Raw genomic sequence first — 19,975 nt, forward strand, 5'->3', positions numbered from 1 at the left:
CAACAAAACATTTAATAAGCCATCTTAGAAAAAGAAAATAGGCAATAACAATGTGCATATTGCATATTTTTACCAGCATAAACACTCAGGGATACTAACAGCAGTCCCATAGCTATGACAGTTATGAGCAGATAAACTGCATTCATAAAGAAATAGGTCAAAAATAAAATGTATATGGTTGACAATTTTGTGCACTCAACTATTTAACTATATTCATATGAAATACCATGGCAGATAATCTAAGTCTTTTGACACCATTGGTCAAAAACCACAGTGAATGACCACTACCTTCACAGTCACCCAAACAGCCAAGAAAACTTTTATCTTTCACAAATGCAGATATACTAAAAGGATATCTCTTATTTTACTGAGAAAGTTTAGTGTTTTTATATACACACAAAGTGTTTACACACAAGCTTGACATTGTGATAAAACACTTAAATGGAGTCAAATTTGCAAAAAAAATTCATAAAATTAATCAATACTCCCCCCAAATCTTTACATAATGTATAACTTCTATGTTGAGAAGGATGCAAATTAATATATGCACACAAAGTGAATTGCAAATAATAATAATGCTGACAGTTTAAGATAGTGAGAAAACTTTTGAGAAGGAAAAATCTTAAAACAATTTTTGACATATGGAATTACAGGGATAGATTATGGCTACTGCACAGAGGCAATGCCTAAGAGCTGGCTGACTTCCTCCATCATTAACTTTGATTTCTATCCTGCACTGTAGTGAACAACTTCACTCTTTCCTTTGGGACTGTCTCTCCTTGAGGACACATTGACATTCATTTTCTATGTACAGCTGTGCTTTTCCAAATTCAGAGAACTTCAGAGAACCTAGTATACTCAGACTGACACACTAATCTCTAGACACCTCTAAACATACCCAAAATACCATTGTTCAAGGTCTCCAGTGGTTTCTTCTCCATAATATGATGCAACTACTGTACCCAACCAGGAAAACATTAACCCCTTTACCACAATTTGCTTTTTATCCTTTATATATGGCTGTTGATTTCAATGAGGATTATGATATTCAGAATTTTGGTTTTCAGGATTTTATTCTTTTGGGACTATGAGTTGGGAGATTTTAGACTTTGGAGATATCAATATTACGGACTATGGATTCAGAATTATGTCTTTCCAGACTAAGATGGTCACCATTTACCATGTGTCACCCCAGCCCCAGTGGTAAGCCCTTTCACTTGAGATCTGTGAATGACAAACTATCTTCTCAGTAGTGATGGGCTTTTGATTGGTTGGCCTGAACATACCTCCAAGTTTCTATTAGCATGAACACAATGCATTTACAACAGCCCTGTTCTCTCTCCATCCCTTGTTCTCTCCTCTATATCAACCACCACCCTAAGTGCTTTAGAAACACCCCATTCCATCCTCACAACCACCCAGTGAGGTAGGGACTGCCATCATCCCTGCTTTAGAACTAGGGTAACAGGCTCAGGACAGTTAAGTACTTATCTAAGGACACCCAGCTATGAAGTGCTGAACTAGATTCAAATCCACACTGCTCACCCCTTGGCTCTGTCAGGAATTCTTATATTCCAAGTCACTCTGTATTATTTGTCCACATCTAGGCTTACAATCAAAGAGGAAGTAAGCTGTGCTCTCTTAATTCCCCCCGTGTGGAGCTTGAGTTTCACTGGTTGCCATTCTGTGCATGGCCCATGCTTTTTCTCCCCCCTTACATCTCTGTTTAGAATGGCCAAGGCTGCTATGCTCACCCGACTGAAGTCAAAGCCCATGTCCAGAGGGTGCTCACTGCTAAGGATCCAGACCTGTCAGGCCTTTGCCCTGTGTGCATCTCCACTCAACTTGGCCCAGGATGAAGATTTCCAAATGTACCCTCTCAAATATTTGTGCTTCAGAAGGACTTTGTGGAAGCAGCAAGAAAAACCAGAAAGAGAGCACAGAGCCACATCGTGGATGGACAGCTGCTCCTGGAGCAAGCAAGTTCTCCCTGCCTCTTACAGGAATTGAGCCAGGCAGCCCAGAGCCCAAGCCTCTGCCTCTGATCTCCTGCACCACACCCGGACGCCATAAACTTGTCAAACAACTTGTTACAGATGGATTTCTCCCATGTTAAGACCTCAGCATTGTACTCTGTGATCATCCCAAAGGCAGGCACAAGCAGGCAAAGGGAAGCTTCTTTTGGGTTCTTCAAAAGAAACTTGAAGACTTTTAGTGTCACAACCCCATAGCTGCTCAACCAGATGACTTAGAATTCATCTCTTAACTTCCCTGATCTTGTATTTCATGGAATTTCAAGCTTTATCACTTGGAGGTGAACTTAAATTTCACCCAATTCCCTTCTGATGCCTACACATAACAGTATTCCTGCCAAGTGACCCAGCTTTCTGACCCATACCTCCAAGGTCAGGGAACTCACTACCTTTCAAAGTATGGATTTGGGAATGGAATGTTCTTACTGTCAGTGAACATCTCTCCATAGCTCCTGGCCCTGATCATCCATCCACGCATCCATCCATGCATTCATTCTTCAGGTACCCAGTTACTTAGGTGTTCCAGAATTTAATAGGTGTTCTGGATGCATGGAGCTCACCACATAGTAGATGGAACAGATGTTGGGTGGGAGGAAGATTCAATGCAATGAAAGCATCAAGTTAGAGGCATGCAGAGTGCTCTGTTCTTTTGCTGGGGACACAAGGAAAATGTTCAGAGACTCTTAAAAGGATCATTAACCATCCAGCAATTGGAATCTCATTCAATCAACTCTGGTATAGTTGGATAAAGAAATACAATTGACTCCCTTTATCCACAATTTTCCTTTCTTTTGCTTTCCTCAATTTCAGTTACCTGTCATCAGCCAAGGTCTAAGAATAGTAAATGGAAAATGCCAGAAATAAATAATTCATCACTTTTAAGTCACATACAATTCTGATTAACTTGATGAAATCTTTCCCTTTCCTGTTCTGTACTGCCTAGGACCTGAGTCAACCTTGTATCAGTGTGTCCACACTGCCTGTGCTACCTTCTGTTAGTCCATAAGTAGCCATCCCAGTTATCAGATCTACAGCCACAGTATCATAGTGCTCATGTTCAAGAAAGACTTACTTTAGTTAATCATGGCCAGAAAGTGCAAGGGTAGAGATGATGACTATCTGGATATGCTACAGAGAAGCTGCCAAGTGCTTCCTTTAAGTGAAAGGGTTAAGTTCACAACTTATAATGGAATGAAAAATTATTGCTAAGATTTACAGGAAAAGCGTGTCTTCTATCTGTGAAATTGTGAAGAAGGCAAAAGAAATGTACTCCTATTTTGCCATCACACCTTAAACTGCAGAAGTTATCAAACAGTGCCTGATAAGTGCTTAATTAACCTGGAAAAGACACTAGATCACAAGTGGTGCTGCTTCAAGCACCGCTAAGAGTCTTGAATATATTCCCCTGAGATACTACTCTATATTATATTCACTCAAAGTAGTGAAAAAAATCTGTATTTACTGACAAGGAAAGACAGTCATGATCTACTATGAGCAGGAAGAACAGCTTATAAAACTGTTATGGTTGATCGGGAAAAGTGGCAGTTTCCTGAAAAGTTACCACAGTTACCATATGACTCAGAATTATACTCCTGGGTATATATCCCCAAAAGAATTGAAAACATGTCCATTAAACAACTTGTACACAAATTGCAGTATTATTCCTAGCTCCAGAATAGAAACAACCCAAATGTCCATCAACTGATAGTCACATAAATAAAATGTGGTCTAGCCACACAGTGAAATGTTGTTCACTCTTAAGAAGAATCTCTGTCCATCTCTTTGGCTTTCTCTTTCTCTGTCTCTCTGACTTTCAAGTAAGGTGAAAAATAAAAATTAAAATGTAATGAAATAAAAAGTATGATCATAGGGTTACTCAAAAAGATACAAGAGATTACAACTTAATAAAATTAAGAAAGTAATGAATGCCAGGAATGAGAAATTTAGCTAAGAGACAGAGATCTTGAGTCTAGCAGAAATATTAGAGGCTTTGGCGCTGTGGTGCAATGGGTAAAGCTGCCACCTGCAGCACGAGCATCCCATATGGACACTACTATGACCAATTTTATGTTAACAAATTGGAAACCCAGAAGAAACAGATAAATTTCTGGATACATATAACTTTCCAAAATCGAACCAGGAAGACACAGAAAACTTGAAAATACGAAGAACAAATAATGAGATTGACTCTATAATAAAAAAGTCCTTCTCCCCCCTCCCACCAAAAAACAAAATAGGACTAGATGGCTTCACTGAGAAATGCTACCAAACTTTCAAGGAAGAACTAACACCAATTCTTCACAAATTATTCCAAAAAATTGAAAAAGAGAGACCTATTCAAAACTCATTCTATATGGGCAGTCTTACCCTGATTACAAATTCACAGAAGGTTACAACAACAAAGAAATGATTGTGGATGCAAAAATTCTAAAAATAATTAAAAACTAGCAGGTCAAATTGAACAGCACATCACGAAGATCATACACCTTGAACAAATAGGATCCATCCCACAGATGCAGGGATGTTTCAACTTATATAAATCAATAAATACCCCACATCACATAGGGAAGAATACAAATCTCTAGATCACCTCAATAGGCACAGAAAAAGTATTCAAGAAAGTGCAACACCCAAGGTGGCTTATAGATTTAGTGTAATCTCTATCAAAATACCAGGATATTCTTCAGAAAACTAGAAAAAGCAGTATAAAATTCATATGGAAACAGAAAACACCCCCAAACAACCAAAGAAATCTTGAATAATAAGAACAAAGCTAGAGTCATCACAATACCAGGTTTCAAGTAATACTCTAAAGCCAAGACAACATGCATTAGCTTAAAAAGAGACACAGAAACTAACAGAACAGAGCCAAAACCCCAGAAATAAGTTTACCCATCTGCAGCCAACTTATCTTGACAAAGTCCTAAAAACACACCCTAGAGAAGAGAAACTGGGGAAACTGGACATCTATAAGCAAAAGGTTGAAAAAAACCCCTACACAAAAATCAAGTAAAAATGGATCAAAGATCTGAAACTATAAAGACCTGAAACTATAAAACTATTAGAAGAAAGAGATTTGCATAGGCAATGACTTTCTGAGTAAGACTCCCAAAGTACAACCTATAAAAGAACAAATAGACAAATGACATTACATCAAGACAAGAAACTTCTGCAAAACAAAGGAAACAATAAGAGGGAAGAGGGAACCACCGCAATCAGAAAAACTATTTGCGAGCTATTCATCTGACAAAGGATTGGTATCCAGGATACATAAGGGACTCAGAAAGCTCAACAAAATAAAAACCAATCCAATTCAAAAATGGGCAAAGTATCTGAACAGACATTTTTCAGAAAAGAAATACAAATGGCCAATAAATACATAGAAAAAAGAAAGTTCAACATCACTAGCCATCAGGGATATGCAAATGAAAACCACACTGAGCTATCATCTCATTCACTGGTCTGGCTATTATCAAAAAGACAGAGGAAAAAAAGCAAATGCTTGCAAGGATGTGTAGAAAAGGGAACTCCTATATCATTATATATTGCTGGTATGAAAGTAATACAGTGTAGTCATTGTAGAGAACAATATGGAGGCCGGCGCCGCGGCTCAATAGGCTAATCCTCCGCCTGCGGCACTGGCACACCGGGTTCTAGTCCCGGTCGGGGCGCCAGATTCTGTTCCGGTTGCCCCTCTTCCAGGCCAGCTCTCTGCTATGGCCTGGGAATGCAGTGGAGGATGGCCAAAGTCCTTGGGCCCTGCACCCGCATGGGAGACCAGGAGAAGCACCTGGCTCCTGGCTTCGGATCAGCACGCCAGCCGCGGCGGCCATTGGAGGGTGAATCAACAGCAAAAGAAAGACCTTTCTCTCTGTCTTTCTCTCTCACTGTCCACTCTGCCTGTCAAAAAAAAAAAAAAAAAAAGAACAATATGGATGTTCCTCAAAAAAACTAGAAATAAGTCTACTCTATGTACCCCTAAGGAAATAAAATCAGAAAATGCAAAAGATACCTACACTCCACGTTCACTGCAACATCATTCACAAAAGCCATGATATGGAATCAACCTAAGTGTCCACTGACCGAGATGAATGGACACAGAAAAGGTGGTAAATATACCCAGTGGGGTATATTCTGCCATAGAAAGAATGAAATCCTCACACTTGCAGTAAATGGTTGGAATTGGACATCATTATGTTTAGTGAAATAAGCCAGACACAGAAACATAAATATCACATGTTCTCTCTCATATGTAGAAATTTAAAAATTATTTCTAGAAGCTAGGAGGGGCGGAGGCTATGAGAAATGTTGTAAAATGGGTAATAAAACATTGAAACACTTAATGTATGCTAAACTGATCTTCTGTATATAAAGAGAATTGAAAATGAATCCTCATGTGAATGGAAGGGGAGAGGGAATGGGAAAGGGGAGGGTTGTGGGTGGGAGGGACGTTATGGGGGGGAAGCCATTGTAATCCATAAGCCGTACTTTGGAAATTTATATTCATTAAATAAAAGTTTAAATAAAAAAAAAAAGAAACAGTGGGTGAATATGACAGGTCCTAGTATTTTTGCAGCACAGTAAGGTATCTATAAGAACTGAAAGAGAGTTGCTGGGAGGCTCCAAATACAAAGAAAAGATAAGGAAAAGGAAAGGTTTGTTGCCTTGTAAGGTCAGTTGGCATTATGTATATGTGTTAAAAATTGCATTGTATTGCTTAAAAATGTGCCAGTGAATAAGTAAAAAAATTAATGTGCAACTATTACATGTTAATTTAAAATTTAGAAGTAAAAATGACAATAAAATAAAAACAATTGAAAGCTATAGTGATAGACTAGACCAGACAGAAGAAAGAATTCTGAACTTGAGTATGGGTCTTTAAAATAATTCAGTAACCACAACCATCCCCTAAAAAAATTTTAAAGGAATGAACAAATTCTGTGAGACAAGTAGGACACCATTAAGCAATATGTGTTTGCATTATGGATATTCCAGAAGGAGGAGACAACAGAAAAAACACCGGAAAACTTTTCAATGAAGTAATAGTGAGGAAAAAGTAAGAGATTTGAACATCCAAACCAAGGATGGTCAAAGAACCACAAATGAACTAAAAAAAAAAAAAAAAAAAAAAGAATTCTCCAAGGAATATTATAGTCAAATGTCAAAAGTCCAAGATAAAGATAGAACACGAAAACAGCAAGCATCAAGTCACACATAAAGGAATGCCCATCAGACTAACAGCAAAAACCTTACGCTGCCAGGAGAGATGAGGATGATATATTCAAGAACCTGAAAGAAAAAACACTATCATCCAAAATTACTATATCCAGCAAACTTCCTATTCAGAAACAAAAAAAGAGAAAAAGTCTTTTCCAGATAAGCACAAGCTGAAGTAATTCATCACCACCAGATCAGTCTTCCATATCAGACTTCTATATCTGGAAGCAAAAGGATAATAACTATCATTGTGAAAACACACAAATGAATGATGCAAGCTGGTAATGCAGGAACACAAACGCAAAAGAGAAAAGACTCAAGCCTTATCACATCAGAAAACTACAAAAACAAAATGAGAAATAATAAAAGAGCTATAAATAAATAAAGATATTTTTAAAAGTAGTAAAATAATCAACAAAATGTCAGGCTTAAGTCCTTACCTATCAATAATAAGCTTGAAAGTACACAGTTTAGACATAAACTGTCCAAGTCAATTTTTGAAAACACACAAAGGTAAGGGGACTTTAAAATTTCATGAAACAATGGAATAAAAATGCAAAAATATAAACTTTATTTCTCACAATAAGCTCCATCAGATTCAACACACTTCTGTAAGAAAAGATACCGGCAATTTGGCCCACATCAAAAGAACTGAGGTTGCTGGGAACTTAACCCTGTCAATGAAGTCGTTTGCACATTATTAACAGAAGAAAATGGGCGCCTTCCAAATATTTTCTAAAAGTTAGGAAACAAAACATAGTCAGAAGGCATGTCAGGACTGTCAGTGATTGCCTAATGACTTCCCCTTGAAACTCTTGCAAAACTGCCTTCGTCTGACGAGAGGAGCAAATAGCAGTCATCATGGTGGAGGATGACCCTGGTGAAGCTTTCCAGGGAGTTTTTTTTTTTGTTAAACATTCAGCTAAGTTCTCAAAACACTCAAAACACTGTTGCTGTTCCTTGGCCTTCCACAAAGTCAACAAGCAAAAGACCTTGAGCGTCCCCCAAACCCTGTCTCCCTTACTCATGCTCATGACCAGTCCATTTTTGCTTTAACTAGCCCTCTCCCCACCTTGGTTCACCAATGCTTGGTTGTGTTTTGTCATCAGGAACATTATGCCAAAGCCATGTCTCATCTAGTATTATTACTCTCTGAAACATGCTTCAGGATCTTTATCTTTCTCGCTTTTCAAAAAACATTCCATTTAAAGCTCTCCTCTTGTCTACAGCTAATCTGGGTGCAACAAAAAGAAAGGTTACTCAACTTCAAGTGTTCCATCTGAATTGTGTACACTTAATGAATTCAGATGTCTATGTCAGCAATTTTTTTGCCTGTTAATCATCACTCCTCTTCAATGAGAGCATGGACAAGATTAATTTTGACCTTACTGTTGTGGATGATCTGCCAGGGAAACTTGATATTCAGCATCTTTTCTTCCTATCTTAAAACTTGTTATCCATTTGCAATCCACTGATTTCTTTGGAGGTATTGTCCTCACACATGTTTCATAAAGATTTTACCATCCTTGGGGGCCAGCATTGTGGCGTAGCAGGTTAAGCCTCTGCCTGTGATGCCAGCATCCCATAAGGGCTCCAGTTCAAGACCCCACTTCTGCACTTCTGGTCCAGCTCCCTGCTAATGTGCCTGGGAAAGAAACAGAAAATGGCCCAAATTCTTGGGCCCCTGTACCCACTTGGGGGAACCAGAAGAAGTTCCAGGCAGGCTCCTGGCTTTGGTCTGGCTGAGCCCCAGTTATTGTGGCCATTTGGGGAGTGAACCAGTGGATGGAAGATCTCTCTCACTCTTGTTCTCCCTGTCTTTCCTCTTCTTCTGTAACACTGCCTTTCAAATAAATAAAAAATAAATCTTGAAAAAAAGATTTCACCATCCTTCTAACCAAACTTCATTACAAATTTGATGTTTGTTCTTGCTTCAGTTTCAGCAAAATTCATGTTGTTATGATAGAGACCTTTCAAACAGATGTAGTATCCTTTTTAGTGACTCAAACTAGATCCTCTTCAGATACACTATAAGAGATTAGTACAATTTTTAATATAAAAAATGAAAACTATGCTTGGCTTTTTTATAATATACACAAAAGAATAAAATTCACTGGCTTATTCTGTTTGAATTGTTTGAAGACTCCTCATATGTGAAGGCTACAAGAAATTCATTTCATTGATAAAGATGTAACATACATAGACCTAAAGTGAAGTTAGAAAAAATATTTCACACAAACAGAAACCAAAATCAAATAGAAGTAGCCATACTCCTATCAGATAAAACAGACTTTAGATTTTAAAAAACATGAGACAAATATATTTGATAATACATGAATGTATAGTATTTATAAATATATTTGTACCAAGTGCTAGACCACACAATTATATAAAATGAATATTAGTATATCTAATGGGAGATACAGATTCTACTGTGATCATAGCTAAGATTTCAACATCTTATTTTCATCAATGGACAGATCATCCACACATACAATCAACAAAGACACACTGGAGTTGAACCACACTGTAGAGCAAATGGACCTAACAGCTATTACATAACATTTCATCCAACACCTGCAGAATACATGTTCTTCTCTTCTGCACACAGAAAATGCTTGAAGATAGAGCATACGTTAGGCCACACATAAGTTATCAACAAATTTTTAAAAACTGAAGCTATATTATGTGTCTTGTCTAACTACTATGAAATAAAACTAGACATCAATGACAAGAAGAATTATGGTAAATATACCAATATATGGAAATTGAACACCATGCTCCAGAACAACCAATGGGTCACTGAATAAATCAAAAAAATGAAATTTTTTTTAAACTTTTATTTAATGCATATAATTTTCCAAAGTACGACTTATGGATTACAATGGCTTCCCCCCCATACCGTCCCTCCCACCCACAACCCTCCCCTTTCCCATTCCCTCTCCCCTTCCATTCACATCAAGATTCATTTTCGATTATCTTAATATACAGAAGATCAGCTTAGTATACATTAAGTATGGATTTCAACAGTTTGCTCCCACACAGAAACATAAAGTGAAAAATAATAGATGATTTTTTTTAAATGATGATGAAATCAGAGCAGACCTATTGTCATGTTTAATCGCAGTGAGAGTCAAGTTGGGAATTGATAATTTCTTTCTTTTTTTTTTTTTTTTTACAGAGGATCAGTTTAGTATGCATTAAGTAAGGATTTCAACAGTTTGCACCCCCATAGAAACACAAAGTGAAATATATTGTTTGAGTACTCATTATAGCATTAAATCTCAATGTACAGCACATTAAGGATAGAGATCCTACATGAGGAGTAAGTGCACAGTGACTCCTGTTGTTGACTTTACCAATTGACACTCCTGTCTATGGCATCAGTAATCTCCCTATGCTCCAGTCATGAGTTTCCAAGGCTATGGAAGCCCTCTGAGTTCTCCGACTCTTATCTTGTTTAGACAAGGTCATAGTCAAAGTGGAGGTTCTCTCCTCCCTTCAGAGAAAGGTACCTCCTTCTTTGATGACCTGTTCTTTCCACTGGGATCTCACTTGCAGAGATCTTTTGCCAGAGTGTCTTGGCTTTCCATGCCTGAAATACTCTCATGAGCTTTTCAGCCAGCTCCGAATGCCTTTAGGGCTGATTCTGAGGCCAGAGTGCTATTTAGGACATCTGCCATTCTATGAGTCTGCTGAGTATCTCACTTCCCATGTTGGATCACTCTCCCCTTTATTTACTCCATCTGTTAGCGTTAGCAGGTACTAGACTTGTCTATGTGCTCCCTTTGACTCCCAGTCCCTTCACCATGACCAACTGTGAACTGAAACTGATCACCTGGAACAGTGAGATGGCATTGGTACATGCCACCTCGATGGGATTGAATTGGAATCCCCTGGTATGCTTCCAACTCCACCACTTGGGGCAAGTCAGCCTGAGCATGTCCCAAATTATACATCTCTTCCCTCTCCCATTCCCACCACCATGTTCAACAGGGATCACATTTCAGTTAATTTTCAACACTTAAGAATAACTGTGCATCAATTACAGATCTAAACCAGTCATATTAAGTAGAACAGATAAAAAAAACTACTAAGAGGGATAATGTATTAAGTTGTTCATTAACAGTCAGGGCTATGCTGATCAAGCCACCGTTTCCCATAGTGTCCACCTCACTCCAACAGGTTTCCCTCTTGGTGTTCAGTCAGTCGTCACCGATCAGGGAGAACATATGGTATTTGTCCCTTTGGGACTGGCTTATTTCACTCAGCATGATGTGTTCCAGATTCCTCCATTTTGTTGCAAATGACTGGATTTCGTTGTTTCTTACTGCAGTATAGTATTCTAAAGAGTACATATCCCATAATTTCTTTATCCAGTCTATCGTTGATGGGCATTTAGGTTGGTTCCAGGTCTTAGCTATTGGGAATTGAGCTGCAATAAACATTAGGGTGCAGACCTCTTTTTTGTTTGCCAATTTAAATTCCTTTGGGTAAATTCCAAGGAGTGGGATGGCTGGGTCGAACGGTAGGGTTATCTTCAGGTTTCTGAGGAATCTCCAGACTGACTTCCATAGTGGCTTGACCAGCTTGCATTCCCACCAACAGTGGGTTAGTGTCCCTTTTTCCCCACATCCTCGCCAGCATCTGTTGTTGGTAGATTTCTGCATGTGAGCCATTCTAACCGGGGTGAGGTGAAACCTCATTGTGGTTTTGATTTGCATTTCCCTGATTGCTAATGACCTTGAACATTTTTTCATGTGCCTGTTGGCCATTTGGATTTCCTCTTTTGAAAAATGTCTATTGAGGTCCTTGGCCCATCTCTTAAGTGGGTTGTTGGTTTTGTTTTTGTGGAGTTTCTTGATCTCTTTGTAGATTCTGGTTATTAACCCTTTATCTGTTGCATAGTTTGCAAATATTTTTTTCCCATTCTGTCGGTTGTCTCTTCACTCTCCTGACTGTTTCTTTTGCAGTACAGAAACTTCTCAATTTGATGCAATCCCAATAGTTGATTTTGGCTTTGACTGCCTGTGCCTCCCGGGTCTTTTCCAGAAATTCTTTGCCTGTGCCAATATCTTGAAGGGTTTCTCCTATGTTCTCTAGTAACTTGATGGTGTCAGGTCGTAGATTTAGGTCTTTAATCCATGTTGAGTGGATTTTTGTGTAAGGTGTAAGGTAGGGGTCTTGCTTCATGATTCTGCACGTGGAAATCCAATTTTCCCAGCACCATTTATTGAATAGACTGTCCTTGCTCCAGGAATTAGTTTTAGATCCTTGATCAAATATAAGTTGGCTGTAGATGTTTGGGTTGATTTCTGGTGTTTCAATTCTGTTCCATTGGTCTATCCATCTGTTTCTGTACCAGTACCATGCTGTTTTGATTACAACTGCCCTATAGTATGTCCTGAAATCTGGTATTGTGATGCCTCCGACTTTGTTTTTGTTGTACAAGATTGCTTTAGCTATTCGAGGTCTCTTGTGCCTCCATATAAATTTCAGCACCATTTTTTCCAGATCTGAGAAGAAGGTCTTCGGTATCTTGATTGGTATTGCATTGAATCTGTAAATTGCTTTTGGGAGAATGGACATTTTGATGATATTGATTCTGCCAATCCATGAGCATGGAAGATTTTTCCATTTCTTGGTATCCTCTTCTATTTCTTTCTTTAAGGTTTTGTAATTTTCATCGTAGAGATCTTTAACGTCTTTGGTTAAGTTTATTCCAAGGTATTTGATTGTTTTTGTAGCTATTGTGAATGGGATTGATCTTAGAAGTTCTTCCTCAGCCATGGCATTGTCTGTGTATACAAAGGCTGTTGATTTTTGTGCATTGATTTTATACCCTGCTACTTTGCCAAACTCTTCTATGAGTTCCAATAGTCTCTTAGTAGAGTTCTTTGGATCCCCTAAATAAAGAATCATGTCATCTGCAAAGAGGGATAGTTTGAGTTCTTCCTTCCCAATTTGTATGAAATTTGTATGAAATTTCTTGAAAGAAATGAAAATGAGAGCACAGCATGTCAGAACCTGTGGGATACAGTAGAAGCAGTATAAAGAGAGAAGTTTACAGATACAAATGCATAGTTCAAAAAATACAAATGTTTCATGAAAATCTAATGATGTATCTCAAGGACATAGAAAAGAAGAGCACAGAAAACCCAAAATAAGTAGAGAGAAATAAATAACAGCCAGGTGTGACACCGCAGATAAAGCCACCACCTGCAGTGCTGGCATTCCATATGGGCTCCAGTTTGAGTCCCCGGATGCTCCACTTCCGATCCAGCTCTCTGCTAATGTGTCTGGGAAAGCAGCTGAGGATTGTCCAAGCCCTTGGGTCCCTGCACCCACGTGGGAGACCAGGAGGAAGCTCCAGGCTCCTGGCTTCGGATTGGCCCAGCTCCAGCTGATGCTGACATTTGGGAAGTGAACTGATGAATGGAAGACCTCTCTTTCTGCCTCTGCCTCTCTGTAACTCTGCCACTGAAATAAAGAAATCTTAAAAAAAAAAAAAAAAAGGGGGGGGGTGTGTGGCACCATGGCTCAATAGGCTAATCCTCCGCCTTGCGGCGCCGGCACACCAGGTTCTAGTCCCGGTTGGGGCGCCAGATTTTTGTCCTGGTTGCCCCTCTTCCAGGCCAGCTCTCTGCTGTGGCCAGGGAGTGCAGTGGAGGATGGCCCAAGTGCTTGGGCCCTGCACCCCATGGGAGACCAGGATAAGTACCTGGCTCCTGCCATTGGATCAGTGCGGTGCACCGGCCGCAGCGTGCTGGCCACGGCGGCCATTGGAGGGTGAATCAACGGCAAAGGAAGACCTTTCTCTCTGTCTCTCTTTCTCACTGTCCACTCTGCCTGTCAAAAAAAAAAGATAATTTATAAAAAAAAAATTTAAAAAAAAGGGAGGGGAGAGAGAGAGGATAACACAGGTCCTGAAAACTTAAAATTGGGTGCAGATGGGATGACCTTGCATGAGTTATTGTCTAGAGGTCCTGTAAGCTCATCCCATGGGTATGTGGGAGGTGGCTGACTAGGCATTGCTACATTGTTTGCTACCTTGTTTGTTACATTGTTTGCTACATTGTCATTTTTCACTGTTGGAGCTCTCTCTCCCTAAGTCTGGAAAGCCCTCAGAAAATCCCAAACTGTAAATGATGTTAAAAATCCCTGGATGAGGAGAATGGCCTCCACACGGGGGTCTGCTTTGTGTGTTTTCTTGCCCTGATACTGTGATGCCCACATCCGCCTGTGATGTCTTCTGATGTCACTAGAATTGACAGATGGGCACGATGAGAACAGTAGCAGTGAGGCATGGCAGGTTTGGGGGCTCCTGGGGAAGCCAGTTGGACTGGAAGGGTGAACATAGGAAAGAGCCTGAATGCCAAGCTAAGAACACATTTCATCTCTGGACAATGGGAAGCCATTGAAAGGCTTAATTCTGGAAAGGACAGTATGAAAAGGGCGTTTCCAAGAGTAGAATTTGGCAGAAGAAAGCCATTTGGAAGGACCAACAGGGTTGCTCTGCAAAAAACCTGCTGCACATGCTCTGAGTGGGTGGAAGATGGACTCTCCTGTTCAAAGGCAGGTAAGTCCTCTGCAAGTAACAGCTTGGCCCTTTTGGCTCACACAGAACTCACTCAACAAGAATAAAGGACAAAGCTTCTTCCAAAAGCTGCAGTGCACAAAGGTCTGCCCAAGTCCCAGGAGTATGGATACTGGCCCTCAGCTCTCATTGGAGGCATGGGATGTAATCTCCAGGATGTCCTACAAGATGGTCAGTCGGGAGCTGACACAATGGGATCCCTTCTGAGTTCCCCCACCTTTGTCTCTTCTTTTCCGACCCTTCCTTCTAAGGAGATAGGGCAAGAACATATCAGGAACAGGTACAGGTGGTGGTGAGGTGGGATGAGTCATTCCACAGCTCCCATCCCTCCTTTTTGCCAGGTCCCAAGGGGTTTTCAAAGTTGCACACATACAAAATGTCATTTTAACAGACCAATAAAATGCACACCAAGACCTGCACATGGAAACCAGATACTCAAACCATACCTTTAAAATTGGCGGGGATTTTTCCAACTACTGTTATAGTGGATGCCCAGGATGGTCCAGAATGTGGAAACCCTGGAACATCCAACACAAACGGGAGAAAGAAATTCATGTGGGCAATTTGGCAGTTTCTTCTAAGACTTAATTGAGGACTCTCCTTTGTCCTGGCTACTTGTGTGACCATGTTCTTTGTTTTCTCCATTCTGACGCTTTGATGCCTACGGACTTGCTGAGCCTAAACCACTTGCCCATGAGCCTGTCATTCATATACAAACTAATCAATCCAGATCCCACAAGTATCCTATGTTCTTTTTTTTTTTTAAAGATTTTTAATTATTTGAAAGTCAGAGTTACACAGAGAGTGAAGGAGAGGCAGAGAAAGAGAGAGAATCTTCCATCTGCTTGTTCACTCCCCAGTTGGCTACAATGGCCAGAGCTGTGCTGATCTGAAGCCAGGAGCCAGAAGCTTCTTCTGGGTCTCCCACGTGGATGCAGGGGCCCAAGGACTTGGGCCATCTTCTACTGCTTTCCCAGGCCATAGCAGAGAGCTGGATCAGAAGTGGAGCAGCCGGGACTCGAACCAGCACCCATACAGGATGCCAGCACTGCAGGCGGTGGCTTTACCAGCTATGCCACAGCACCGGCCCCTAGTATCCCAGGTTCTGCATCAGGCTCTGACTCTCTGGACCACAAATCACCTGCTCTGAACATCCCAGGACCAAGTTCCACATGGAACAGCCCAGAGCCCATTGAAGCTATTCAGACTACCCCAGCTAAGCTGGTTTACCCTGCATCACTTCTTCCTCCCCACAGAAGCCACAGTGAAGTCTTGTGCCAGCATCTCCCCAGCACTACCTCCTGAGCACCCTCTGTGGTTCCCTCTGTGGCCTCCCGTGCCCAGTGAAGGGCAATACACCTTCACTTTGGATCTGTGAGTAACAACTGCCTTTTAAATGGTGGTTGTCTCCTAATCTATTGGCCTGGAAACATCTAAATGTTAGTAAAACCTATATTTGGAACACTGTTCTCTAGGAACATCGGTCAGTGACCTGCAGCTCAGGACAGGTGCTGAAGGAGAATTGGGCTTCAAGACCACGAGAAATTTCCAGAGTCCAAAGGGCCCTCAAGGGAAGGGGAGAAGGAACAGGTGGTCCAGTGGGAGGAACTCCTTCGTTCCCATCTGAGGCAGCTCCCAGGCAAGAGACAGGAAAGCACAAAAGTTGGGAAAGCAACACTTGAGGCCCCAATCTCAATTCTGCCTGTGCGTTTCATCTTCTTGGTCATGCTTTACACGTGGTGGATTATTCTTATGCCCTTTACAAATGTTACCGAGAAAAAGGAAAATGGCACACCACGTTGGTTTCTGATGTAACTATTTTGTCCAAGTTGTACAGTATCACATCAGCAAAGATTTGAGAATTCCATTATAATGGTGCCCTCTGCTGGATACTAGGAAACTCAGAGACCGATTTGGTTTATCCTGAAGTTTTGCTTCAGTTTCACATAATGAAACGGGTCCAAGAAATAGGCATATTCTGTTAAAAAAGAAAAAAAAGAGAGAAATTATAGATTTTATAACAAACTGGCTAAATACTGTATTTTCTATATTGTCTATTATAACTATTATGGAAGAGCAAAATTATTCTGAAATGTGATAGGCACTCATATTGCTGACATGCATGAACCAATACAACTTTTTAAGAAAGTGAAGTGTAAAATATAAGAGTAATTTACAAAGTACTTGGGCGGATGCTGCTGAATAGGACTCCTGCATCCCATATCAGAATGCCTGGGATAGAATCCCACCTCCCCTGCCTCCCGTCCAGCTTCTTGTTAATGTGGCTGGGAGGCAGCAGATAATGGCACAAGTACTTGGATTTCTGCCTTCCAAATGAGAGACCAAGACTGAGTTCCTGGCCCCTGGCTTTGGTCTGGCACACCCCAGATGTTGCAAGAATTTGGAGAGTAAACCAGTAAATGGACAATAATCTGTCTATCCTGCTATTTCTGTCATTTTGCCTTTCAAATACATAAATAAATCTTTTTTTAACTTTTTAAAAATTTATTTGACAGGCAGAGTTAGACAGTAAGAGAGAGAGAGACAAAGAGAAAGGTCTTCCTTCCATTGGTTCACCCCAAAATGGCTGCCACGGCCGGCACTGCACTGATCCAAAGCCAGGAGCCAGGTGCTTCCTCCTGGTCTCCCATGGGGTGCAGGGCCCAAGCACCTGGGCCATCCTCCACTGCCTTCCCGGACCACAGCAGAGAGCTGGACTGGAAGAGGAGCAGCCAGGACTAGAACCTGGCACCTATATGGGATGCTGGTGCCACAGGTGGAGGATTAACCAAGTGAACCACAGCACTGGCCCCATCAAATACATAAATAAATTTTTAAAAAATAAATAGGCATGGCCTTTAGTCTAGTCCATATTCTGCAAAATTATATGTTACAATAATATTTAGAAACTAAAAATCCATTCCCAATATTGCTCATCTGATTCTGCCCATAAATATCTAGGATAAGACTAAGAGACTGTGAAGCAGCCAAACCAGACAGAGCTTAGAACATATTTTGGAGGACTGTTTCCACAACTTGGAAATTACATAGGCCACACTGTTCAGACCCAGTGGTCCTTATTCAGGGTGTGTGTCAGAATGCCTGAAGACTGCAAGTGTGAATTCTGGGTCCTGTTTAAGAGATCTAATCAGACGGGGGAGTGGCCTGTCTCTAGAGTTAGACTCCTTTTCATACAGCATTTAGCTGGGCTTTCCTTTTGTGCCCAATCTGATAATCTCTTGTAATTTGTGTGTGTAAATCATTTTCATGTTGCATAAGTGTTGATATGGTTGGATTAAATTGTCACCTTAGCAGTACTTTTCTGTTTGTTTATGTGTTCTTTCCTAAATTTTCCTATCTTTTGGATTATTTTTTATGATTTCACTTTATCTTCATTATTGGGATATTGTTCATAACTCTTTTTAAAAATCCCTAGTTATGGAGCTGGCACTGTGGCACAGTGGGTTAACGCCCTGGCCTGAAGTGCTGGCATCCCATATGGGTACTGGTTCAAGACCTAGCTGCTCTACTTCTGATCTAGCTCTCTGTTATGGCCTGGAAAAGCAGTAGAAGATGACACAAGTCCTTGGGCCCCTGCCCCTGTGTGGGAGAAGCTCCTGGTTCCTGGCTTCAGATCTGCCCAGCTTCAGCCATGCGGCCAACTGGGGAGTGAACCAGCAGGTGAAAGACTTTCTCTCTCTCTCTCTCTCTCTCTCTCTCTCTCCCTGCCTCTCCTCTCTCTGTGTAACTGACTTTCAAATAAATACATAAATCTTTTAAAAAATCCCTAGTTATTGTTCAACTATTGTTCTTCATACAATTTAATACCTAGTACAAAAAGTGTAAGAACCTTACAACAGCATACTTTAAATTCCTACCTACTATTTTTTCTACTATTTTTGCCATATATTTTATTCTTTACACATGCTCTAAACCCAGTTAACCATTCTTAATTTTGTGTTGGACAGTGATTGTGAAAAGAAAAAATTTAAGTTCAGGGATTTTTTTTTAGCTCTTCACTTCTTTAATGTAGACCAAATTTTTTTTTTTAAGATTTACTTATTTGAAAGTCAGAGTTACAGAGAGAAAAAAGAGAGACAGAGATGGGAGAGAGATCTTCCATCTGCTCATTCACACTCCAAATGGCCACAACAGCCAGGGCTGTGCCAGGAGTCTCCCACGTGAGTGGCAGGGGCCCAAACACCTGGGCCATCTGCTGCTGCTCTTGCCAGGCCGTTAGCAGGGAGCTGGATCGGAAGTGCAGCAGCTGGAATAGGAACCAGTGCCCACAGGGAATGCCGGCGTCACAAGAGCAGCTTTACCTGATGTGCCACCATGGTGGCTCCTAGATGGAACTTTTGTCTCATATCATCGACATTCTGCATGAAGGAATCCCTGTAAAACTGCTTGTAGCACAGGTATACTAATAATGAATTCGCTCAATTGTTTCAGAAACATCTTTTTTCAATACTTTAAGATTTCGTCGAATATAGATATCTGGGTTTTGAGATTTTTCTTTCAGCATTTCCAAGATGCCACACCATTTTTTTATCTTTTTTTTTTTTTCGACAGGCAGAGTGGATAGTGAGAGAGAGAGACAGAGAGAAAGGTCTTCCTTTTTGCCGTTGGTTCACCCTCCAATGGCCGCTGTGGCTGGCGCGCTGCAGCCGGTGCACCGCGCTGATCCGATGGCAGGAGCCAGGTACTTATCCTGGTCTCCCATGGGATGCAGGGCCCAAGCACTTGGGCCATTCTCCACTGCACTCCCTAGCCACAGCGGAGAGCTGGCCTGGAAGAGGGGCAACCAGGACAGAATCCAGCGCCCCGACCGGGACTAGAACCTGGTGTGCCGGCGCCACAAGGCGGAGGATTAGCCTAGTGAGCCGCGGCACCGGCCGCCACACCATTTTTTTTTTTTTTTAATATTTTTTGTTTTACTTGAAAGTCAGAGTTACACAGAGAGAGGAGAGGCAGAGAGAGGAGAGATTTTCCATCCCTAGTTCACTCCCCAGATGGCCACAATGGCTGGAGCTGTGCCAATCCGAAGCCAGGAGCCAGGAGCTTCTTCCAGGTCTCCCACATGGGTGCAGGGGCCTAAGGACTTGAGCCAGCTTCTACTGCTTTCCCA

The 19,975-nt window shown here is 40.9% G+C and overlaps 1 protein-coding gene across 1 annotated transcript in view; it reads right to left on the reverse strand.

Moving 5' to 3' along the window:
• Window positions 1-15,492, reverse strand: part of LOC138846534 (putative inactive carboxylesterase 4) — a 32,041-nt gene extending 16,549 nt beyond the window's left edge. The window contains 1 exon segment of the mRNA XM_089319088.1: window positions 15,294-15,492. Within this exon segment, the coding sequence (XP_089175214.1) occupies window positions 15,294-15,492 (199 nt within the window).
• Between the last annotated feature and the right edge of the window lie 4,483 nt (window positions 15,493-19,975).

This window comes from Oryctolagus cuniculus, chromosome 18 (assembly GCF_051225735.1).
Source record: "Oryctolagus cuniculus isolate XC-2025 breed Fujian yellow rabbit chromosome 18, ASM5122573v1, whole genome shotgun sequence".
Classification (NCBI taxonomy): Eukaryota; Metazoa; Chordata; class Mammalia; order Lagomorpha; family Leporidae; genus Oryctolagus; species Oryctolagus cuniculus.